This window comes from Balaenoptera ricei, chromosome 20 (genome assembly GCF_028023285.1).
Source record: "Balaenoptera ricei isolate mBalRic1 chromosome 20, mBalRic1.hap2, whole genome shotgun sequence".
Taxonomy (NCBI): Eukaryota; Metazoa; Chordata; class Mammalia; order Artiodactyla; family Balaenopteridae; genus Balaenoptera; species Balaenoptera ricei.
In genome coordinates, this window is record NC_082658.1 from 42,751,297 (window position 1) to 42,761,811 (window position 10,515).

Here is a 10,515-nt window from a genome sequence, read left to right on the forward strand (position 1 = left end):
CCTTTGTGCTACCTCCATCACATCACCTATAAAATATCTGTCTACTTGGCTGTCTCCCCTCCTAGAAAGGGAGTTCCTTAATGCAGAAACTGGGTTATGCTTATCTCTGTGTACACAGTAGGTATTTTTTTTTAATTTATTTATTTGTTTTTATTTTTGGCTGCCTTGGGTCTTTGTTGCTGCGCGTGAGCTTTTCTCTAGTTGCGGCGAGCGGGGGCTACACTTTGTTGCAGTGCTCAGGCTTCTCATTGGGTGGCTTCTCTTGTTGCAGAGCATGGGCTCTAGGCGTGCGGGCTTCAGTAGTTGTGGCACTTGGGCTCAGTAGTTGTGGCGGATGGACTTAGTTGCTCCACAGCATGTGGGATCTTCCTGGACCAGGGCTTGAACCCGTGTCCCCTGCATTGGCAGGTGGATTCTTAACCACTGTGCCACCAGGGAAGCCCTACACAGTAGGTATTAATAAGTGTCCAGAGGCAGCCCAATCTACCAGTTTTAATGGGAGGGGGTGTGATAGGTAACATGGACTCAGGATGTGAAGTCCATTTAGCCAAATGAAGTATGAATGAACTAGGCATCTGAGACTCTATCCAGAATATAATTCCCCAGCCTTGATGGGAATCTCTCCTCCTCCTTCTTCTTCCTCAACCCACATGCCCAGTGGTTTCATGGTAAAGGATACTATTCTAGGACTCAGCTCTTTCCAGCTCAGGGATGTGAGAAGTGACAGCGAGAGTTAACCATGGTTCCAGAGAGCACCACGGGCATACTGTGGGCCACCCCCTCACTCCTGAGCTGGGAAGCCCTCCACTTCCCCTCACTCGTGCTGATAAGAGTTTTCGCCTCCCACGCCCTTGACGGCCACTGTGCTCGACACTCCATCCTGGGAATTTTCACATCTGTTTTGTCATTTTGTCCTCCCAGCCTCCCCAGTAGTCCTGAAAGCAGGACCACTGGCCACAGCAGTAACAAGACCTTCCAAAGGTCCTAGTACTTTTGATTTCCCTCAGCATATCCATGTCTATGGTTTTATCTGATCCCAATCTGTTTTGCCATGGCTCAGATTAGGAAGCAAGACCTAGAAAAGTTAAAAACCTTGATTAAGGTTACATAAGATATGGGTCAAGACCCAATTTCTTCCAACTCCTGGTCCAGAGATGACTAAACTTCTTTGACAGGTGTGACCCTTTGAGATCACACATGGGAAGTCTCTGAAGGTACCAGACTCTCAGAAGAGATTACAAACCTGCTGAGGAGCAGGAAGCAGAGGTGGGCAATCCCGACATTCTGTGCTTTTGGGGAAGGAGAGCGCTGAGATGCAAGTGTAGGGGAGACCATTGGGTGCCGGGACCAAGAGACTTAGCCACTAGGAAGTGGAGTGCCCGGAACTAGAAAACTCCTTGTGCGTGAATGTTGCAACTGCAAAGCCAAGGTGAGCTGGAATATATGTTCGTTCTGCCAAGACAATAAACTAAGAAGAGGTAAATCCTTTAGTCTTGCCAATATGGTAGCCAAATGCCTTGGGGAGAATGGGAGCAGAAACTGGATTGTAGATTGAAGAAATAAGTACACAATTATTCGAAGTGCAGGTTTCAGTATGGAGTCCATAGGACAGTGAGCTGGTTGAAGCCATCCATCAGTGTTGGCCCCACTCTTCTTAAAGTGGAAATGTGCCTTCGTCACCGGCCACAGCCTGCTCTTTAGCTGTCAAAGGTGAAGGGCAGGGCTTCCCTGGTGGCGCAGTAGTTAAGAATCCGCCTGCCAGTGCAGGGGACACGGGTTTGTGCCCTGGTCCAGGAAGATCCCACATGCTGAGGAGCAACTAAGCCCGTGCACCACAACTACTGAGCCCGCGCTCTAGAGCCTGCGAGCCACAACTACTGAAGCCCACACACCTAGAGCCCGTGCTCCGCAACAAGAGAAGCCATGACAATGGGAAGCCCGTGCACCGGAACAAAGAGTAACCCCCGTTTGCCGCAACTAGAGAAAGCCTGCGCACAGCAACGAAGACCCAACGCAGCCCAAAATAAATAAATTTAATAAAAAAGAAAAACTTTATGAAAAACAAAATTAGCATGCATGATGTTTCAGTGTGGGGATATTCCAAGCTTTTATACCAAAATTTATATTTAACCATTCTGTTACTTAGCCCATTCAGGTTGTTCTAACTTTCCTCTATTCTAAATTGAGCTGAGACTTGAAGGATGATTAACCAGGAAGAGTGTGAGGGTGGGGTCACTCAGGCGAAGAACAAGAGACCTGTGCTTTTTAAAATATATAAAATAGATTACTTGAAATATTTCAGTTATAATGATAATAGTAACTAACACATAACACTTACTATGAGCCAGTCATGTTCTAAGCCTTTATAGATATTAATGCATTTCATCCTCACAGCAGTGCTCTGAGGTAGGTACTGTTATTATCCCCTTTCACACATGAGGACACTGAAGCACAGAGAGGTAAGTAACCTACTGAAGGGTAAGTAACACACAGCTCGTACATGATAGATTTGGAAATGACACCAAGAAGGTATGGCTCCAGAGCGTAAATAAATCAGAAAAGGGAAATGTGTTTCTTATAAATTTATGTTAAAAGTTTAACAGCCAAAGTTGTGTTATTATGATGTAAAATATCTTTCGGTTTTGCATTTTGCATGTCTTTGAATAGTGCAATCCGTGGATTTCTCTCTTTTCCTTAGAAAATTAAGGGAATTAAACAGTGGTTTCCTTTATTTGTTCTAAATACTAATCTCTGCAGCTTTCACGGGATATACCCATGCTTATGGAATTTCACTCTGTCCTGTGATCTACAAGAAGGGGAAATTGTGCTTTGCCAAGTGACACCTTGTTCATAAAAAGCAGAGCAGAGACCTGCATTTTTAAGGAATCACATGTAGTTTAGAGAGCTGAGTCTTTGTTTCCAGGAAGTCTGAAGGTGGCAAGAAACAAAGCCAAAGGAGGAGACAGAGGTCAGGTCACAGAGGGGAAGCTTCCATTTCATGCTGGAAACAAGGTAGACTGAAGGGTTTTCAACAGAGAGAGACAGAGACCGATTTGAACAAAATCACTTCAAATGCCTTGTGTTGGACAAGTTGAAGAGAGGCAACTGGAGGAAAAAACAATTGACAGGACACTCAGAGTTGTCATGACAAGAAGTGACAAGGACCCACCTAAGACAGTGGCAATGGGAAAGATGAGAAGTAGATACACTTAATTTCAAGTATACAACAGAGTCAGTAGTTGAATAGATGGAGGAGATGAGGGGGAGGGAGGAGTCAAGGGTGACTCCCAGATTTCTGGCTTGGAAGCTTGGTAAGAGGGAATGCTTTTTACTGAGTTACAGAAGGAGGAGCAGGGGACAGGTGGAAGGATCTAATCCAGTACGAAGATGTACGCCCTGGTCTGTGCGTGCGTGCACACACCCACACACACACACACACACACACACACACACACACACACACACACACAAAATGGCCAGAGGAGAATGACAAGAAGAACTCAAGATAGGAAAGGGCCTGGCTGCAGAAAGAAGGGGCTACGTCAGTGAGACACTGTCTCTCTAGGATGCTAGAAAGGGGCCCCCAGGATATTTTCTCTGCCCATGTGAAAGGCAGGGCCAAGCCTGCTGCAGCCTGACTCTGTGGACCACAGCTGAAAAAAAGGAGGCCAAGGCTGGGCCAAAAAAGGGTGTCATTATCAATGAGTCCATCCATGGAACCACTGCCGCCAAAGGGAGAGATCTGAGATTGACACCTGGGGATGTAGAGCTATGGGACCGGAAACTGGAAGGAAACCAATCCATCAGGGCCAGGGCACAGGAAACAATGAGGAGGTGAGCAGAGCCGGACAAGGCAGAGGTGCTGCAGAACCTGAATTATTCAGCCAGGATTCCCTGTTCTCATGGCTGGGACGTTCTGCTGGACTGAGGTGGGGCCTCAAAGAGGCTGGAATGAACCAGAAAGCTAGGACACAAATCAAGCCCCTCCATGCTGAAGGATCCACCATGTTGACCGTTGGCTAGTTTCTGTGATCACCACTTAAGAGATCTTGGTGGTCCCCAAAGATCAAGACCTTGACACCATGGCCTTTCTGATCCTTTATATAATATTAGTATTTCAACTCCCTAGTGAGACGTTGGGCATAATACATACTGTTAGTCAAATTAATGAACCATTCATTCACCAAATTCTTATTAATGCATTGCGGTTATTGTTGGAGATACATTGTTAAATAATGCAGACACTGAAATGTAAAACTGACTAATTCCATCTCTCTGATCCTGGGCAAGTCATTTCACCTGGGAACATTAATTTACCTCCTAGGAAATGTCTGAGACCCTTCCAACTCAACCATCCTAAGGCTTCCTTACATTATTCATTCAATATGTGCATATGGAGCACATACTTTGGATACAAGTATGTTATTTTCCTGATTCAAATAAAAACATATATGACAAAGAGCTATTTCCTGGTTTTAGGATTGATACGAAAAATCTTACAAATATATAATCACTAAGATAGAATTTTATATTTATCAAAAAGAACAAAATTATAAGAAATAGAGACTATGTCAGAAAATTAACCATGTTATAATCAACATGTGCTAGAATTTGGTTTAAGTCCACCAAGACATGGTATGAATTTGGTTTAAAATCAGCAGGACATGCAATAGGCACATGAAAAGATGCTCAACATCACTAATTATTAGAGAAATGCAAATCAAAACTACAATGAGGTATCACCTCACACCGGTCAGAATAGCCATCATTAAAATGTCTACAAATAATAAATGCTGGAGAGGGTGTAGAGAAAAGGGAACCCTCTTACACTGTTGGTGGGAATATAAATTTGTACAGCCGCTATGGAAAACAGTATGGAGGTTCCTTAAATAACAAAAAATAGAGTTACCATATGATCCAGAAATCCCACTCCTGTGCATGTATCCAGAAAAGATGAAAACTCTAATTCGAAAAGAAATAAGCACCCCAATGTTCACAGCAGCACTATTTTCAATAGCTAAGACATGGAAGCAACCTAAATGTCTATTGACAGATGAATGAATAAAGAAGATGTGGTATACACACACACACACACACACACACGCACGCACAATGGAATACTACTCAGCCATAAAGAATGAAATAATGCCATTTGCAGCAACATGGATGGACCTAGAGATTACCATACTAAGTGAAGTAAGTCAGAGAAAGACAAATATCATATGATATCACTTATATGTGGAATCTAAAATATGATACAGTGAACTTATTTACAAAACAGAAACAGACTCACAGACATAGAAAACAAACTTATGGTTACCAAAGGGGAAAGGCAGGGGCGGGGTGGTAGAAGGGATAAATTAAGGAGTTTGGGATTAGTAGATACAAACTACTATATATAAAATAACAAGGACCTACTTATAGCACAGGGAACTATATTCAGTATCTTGGAATAAACCTTAACAGAAAAGAATATGAAAGAATATATATAACTGAATCACTTTGCTGTACACCAGAAACTAACACAATATTGTAAATCCACTATACTCCAATAAAAATCTAAAAATAAATTAAAAATAAATAAAATCAACAGGTCATGGTCTAGATTTTTGAAGAGACAATTGCATAGATAACTATCACACAATGTGGAAAGTGCTGTAATGGCAGAGGTAAATAATAAAGTCCGTTATCAGAAACGTGATTGATTCAGCAGTTTCCATTTCCTTCTTCTCACCCTCAACTCAGAGACGCCTGCTCTCAGAAACTAAATCACGAGTGTGAAGGGGGTTCCCCCAGGAAGTAAATGAGGGAATTCAATTCGGGGTATCGATTGAGGGCTGGGGCAGAGGGGGTGGACGTGAGGAGGAGGCATTGTCTGTGACCTAGAGTTTCCAGTGAAGCAAATGATAGACTCCTTTTTTTGGAATTGACAGTAACAAAGGAAGACAGCTGGATGCTACAGCCCCAGTGAAACCTGCCATTGCCCCAAATCTTGCCTTTGCTGCACCTCCCTCGGACCAGCATTAGCAGTCATAGGGATGGGATGGAAACACAGCCCATGTGTTTTAAGAGAAGTAACTCTACGGACACAGGAAGGACAGAATTCCTAAGGTGTGGTCTCACTTTGCTTATGTCTTATCACCTCCATTGCTCTAACTCCTTTTGGGGGAATTCAAAGCCCTCTTGGTTTGGTCCTAATGTAGCTTCTTCATCCTTATTTGCCCCTCCACTGTGCAGCTACTCTGAAGGACTCACTCCTCCCTCTGACCCAGCAATTTCACACCTGTGACTCTGCGTTAGCTGGCCAAGCCATCTACTGCCACACCATCTATATATGTTCAAATCCTGTGTCTCTTTCAAGACCCAATCAAAATTCCATCCCTTCTGTGACGCCTTTCCCTATCCTCCTGAGGGAGACCATGACTCCCTCTTCCTCACATTCTGAGCTTTCATTTATTTTTCTCCTAAGAATCTTAGCACTTTCTGTTAAGTACTGTGGTTACCTGTTTATACTCTACCTGCTCCTACTAGACTGGGGGCACCTAGAAGATAAAGATCATTAGAAAGGATAAACCATAATTCAAAAGACTATACATATATATATATATATATATATATATATATATATATATATATATGTATGTATAATTGAATCACTGCTGTACAGCAGAAATTAACACAATATTGTAAATCAACTATACTTCAATAACATTTTTTAAAAGTTCATTAGAAAGAACTAAATCTATTTCTCAATGTAAAATGTGATTTATGCCCACTAATTCTGTAATAATAAATAATAAAGGATGGAAAAGAAAATATATACATCTGGCTAAGAAAGTATACTCTTTCACACCACTGAAATTATGAATTGAAAAGAATAGGAAAGGAACACTGCTCCAAATTTGGCATTACTTATGTAAATATCTTACAGGTTCCTCAAAATAGTTCAGACAAATGGAAATCAAGACTTCATTTTAGCAAAGGCCATTCGAAAGAAACCTTAGTATATTTATCCAAAAATTCTTTCAAATTAGACAATTGCCAACAACCTACCTTCCAACTGGTGGTGTTGGAAATGTTTTAAGACAGAATGTGTTCATAAATCTGTGGGCTGACCAGGAAGGTAATACATTCTTACTCCAAAAAAATTGAGAAAATTCCAGAAAAAAAGGAAAACAAAATTGCCCATTCATCTGTCACGCAACGTTAAGTACTAATGATGCTTTGGCCATTTATTTCCAATGCTTTTTATTTTTTCCACGCCTAGACCATATATCCATGTGTGTGTATACACACACACACACACACACATATTTATGGTTACAATATTTATCATATATGTGTATATACACATATACACACATATATATTTGTATAATTCTTCATCTTATACAGCTGGTACAATTTTTATCTTACTTTTTGACAACTGATGTTATGATTATATTTATGCTACTTCATTTAGTTTAAGGGCTTAATAAAAAACATTCCAGTGGATATATCATAACTGACTTTATCATTCCCTGATAGAGGAAAATTTAGGTTTCCTCATTTAGAGTTCTAAATGTTGCTGGGTCAGCACCTTCCTGTCTGAAGATGACTCCATATTTGGGCTGGTTTCTTTAGAACTCTTTCCTAGGAATGTGATCTCTAGGTTAGTGGGTATAAATATTTTTAGGCTCTTGACATATTAACACCCACATCTAATGTCTCTTTATGAGTTTCAACTAGTGTTTAACCCAGTGCCCCTGGTCACTCGGTGACTGATGAATGGACAAATGACAGAAATATGACCTCATGCTTCCTAGCCCTCTAGCAGGGATTCCTTGATTCAGTCCCTTGCAACCAAGGGAAGCTTGTGCCACCCTCCAAGGCAGTATCGCACCTGCCCTATCCTTGTGGTTAGAGCAGCTGGGGAAACACAGCAGTTTCAGCTCTGTGGAAAGGTCAGAGCTGGAGAATTTGTTAGGGGAAGGGACCAGCTGAGAATAGCCCTGGCTGGACACACACCCCTCTCCTGCGGCTCACAGGGGAAACCCATTTCTTCACATGAAACCAGAACAAGTCATGCGTTGCGGGCTGAGACTTGTAGCTGACAGCAGCTATTCTTGGATATCCTGAGCCCCTGCGGTTGCCACGGACCCTGAGTTATGAAACACTTAGTGTGAAAGCATCACTATGCTTAAAAATTTCCTTCCTCACTCCCAGATTCCATTTCCCCATCCATCAGGGCTGCCTATAAAGAGCTGGGGAGATGGCCTCTCACTAAAGAAGGACGCAGGCAGCAGCGGGCGCCCAGTCCCACACTCAAGGCCACACTCCGCCTGTTCAGCATCATGAAGGTGCCCGCAGCTGCCCTCGCCATCCTCCTCTGCCCCATGGCCCTCTGCAGCCAGGTCTTCTCGGCACCACGTGAGTCTGTGCAGTAGTGGCAGGGGTCCCCACGCCAAACTTTACTTGGCCTTGAGAGCCCCCAAGAGAAAATAAAGATCTTCTTAAAGGGTTATGAAACATTTTGGCCTTTCTCTTCAAGATTTTTATTTTTATCTTTATAAAGGGGTCCTCAGATCTGGAGCCAGGGTTGGGGAGGTACAGTCCCATTTTACAGATGGCAAAATGGGGACCTAAACAAATGAGTTGGCAAGAGGCAGAATCCAAATCTGGTTACTGCCCCGTGGTGTCAGTCTTCCAGTAACTCACCCTAGGTCCCCCCAAGAGTTTGTCCCTTGGATGTCTTATGAGAGCTGTCTAAGGTATTTCTTTTGCTGGGGTGTGACTTCTTGAACCAGAAACAATTTCCTGAAGGGCGATGTGATAAGAACAGTCTGTTTGGATGTCTGGAGCACACAGAGAAAGAGAGAGCCCACAGTGAAGAGTCAAAAATAAAGAAGGATGCAGACAGAAACAAGGACAGAGACAGGGATATTTCTAGGCAAAAATGCCCAGCGCCTTCCAGTGAACTGTCGCCCAGTCTGTGCCCTAAGCCAGGCTGTCTCTCTCCTTCCGAGTCTTCCTCATCCCCTTCTGAACTATGACTCAGCCTCATTCTGCCCCTTCCTCCACAGTTGAGGCTGACACCCTAACGGCCTGCTGCTTCTCCTACACCGCCTGGCAGCTTCCTCGCAAATTCGTAGCTGACTATTTTGAGACCAGCAGCCAGTGCTCCAAGCCCGGTGTCATGTAAGTGCCAGTCTTCCTGCCCACCTCTGGGGAGATGGGATGTTGGATGGGAGTCAGCACCCAAGGGCACAGAGAGGCCTGGGGCGCCATCCTGGCAAGCCCAGCCCTCCGGGGCCTATCAAGTATACAGGACCCAGGTCTCTGGGCTGTGACCTGACCTGGCCGGGCTTGCAGAGTCAGGGGGTGCTAGGTCAGCCCAGAGGGAGGGAGGGGAAGAAGGAGGCTGAATCCTCTGCATCCTCTGAGGGGCCCCCTGAGTCAGGGAGAGCGTCTCTCTGGACTGACGTAGGCAGAGGGTCCCCGAGGGAGTGGCAGGCCCTGGGCCTCCCAGGAGAGAGGGGTGGAGGGGCCACAGGGAGCCCAGGATCCCCCTGCTGGATTCCTCAGTGTGTAATCCTTTTGTCCTTCTCCAAAGCTTCCAAACCAAAAGAGGCCGGCAGCTCTGTGCCAACCCCAGTGAGGACTGGGTCCAGGAATACATCACCGACCTGGAGCTGAGAGCCTGAGTGGCCTGGAAGCTTTGAGGAACCCAGTGACCTCAGTGGCCCGACTGGGCAGCAGGGGTCTGAGCCTTGCAAATACCCCTGTCACCTCCACAGCTACCTCTCCTGTGCGCTGGTTGTTTCCAAACAGCAACACTCCGGGACTCGTTCCTAACTTAGATTGCAACTTATTTACATATAATATTAATATTTAATTTTTGTAATTTAATTTCAGTGTCCCACTGTGTCTGGGACTGTGTGCTCCAAGAGGTCCCAAGACACCTTTTCACAGACCTTCCCCTCCCCATTCGCTTGCACTCTGGTGACAATTGACTGTCGGCAGCTTGTTCTATGCAGAGATGGTGCCAATGCCACCAGACCGACAATTGTGTATTGGATGTTTCCATTCAGTGCTGTGTTCAGCAAAGCGAAATAATAAAGATGCTCTTTTGAAAAGTAAACTGGCATTGAGTTTGGTTTTGTTTCTCTGGCAAATCAGAATCACTGGTTGACTTTCTCTGAAAGACAAATATACGATATCGCTTATATGTGGAATCTAGAAAAATGGTACAAATGAACCTATTTACAAAACAGAAATTGAGTCACAGATATAGAAAACAAACTTATGGTTACCAATGGGGAAGAGGGGGATAAATTGGGAGATTGGGATTGACATATACACACTACTATATATAAAAGATAACTAATAAGAACCTACTGTATAGCACAGGGAACTCTATTTGGTGCTCTGTAATGACCTATATGGGAATGGAGTCTAGAAGAGAGTGGATATGTGTATATGTATGGCTGATTCACTTTGCCATACAGCAGAAACTAACACAACATTGTAAATCAA

General features: G+C 43.8%; 1 protein-coding gene across 1 annotated transcript; it reads left to right on the forward strand.

Moving 5' to 3' along the window:
- Positions 1 to 8,281: 8,281 nt before the first annotated feature.
- LOC132355018 (C-C motif chemokine 3-like) lies at positions 8,282 to 10,120 on the forward strand. The gene is made up of 3 exons (XM_059907183.1): positions 8,282 to 8,409; positions 9,063 to 9,177; positions 9,593 to 10,120. Exons 1-3 carry the CDS (start codon positions 8,334 to 8,336, stop codon positions 9,681 to 9,683), a joined length of 282 nt encoding a protein of 93 aa, XP_059763166.1. The 5' UTR covers positions 8,282 to 8,333; the 3' UTR covers positions 9,684 to 10,120.
- Positions 10,121 to 10,515: the final 395 nt, after the last annotated feature.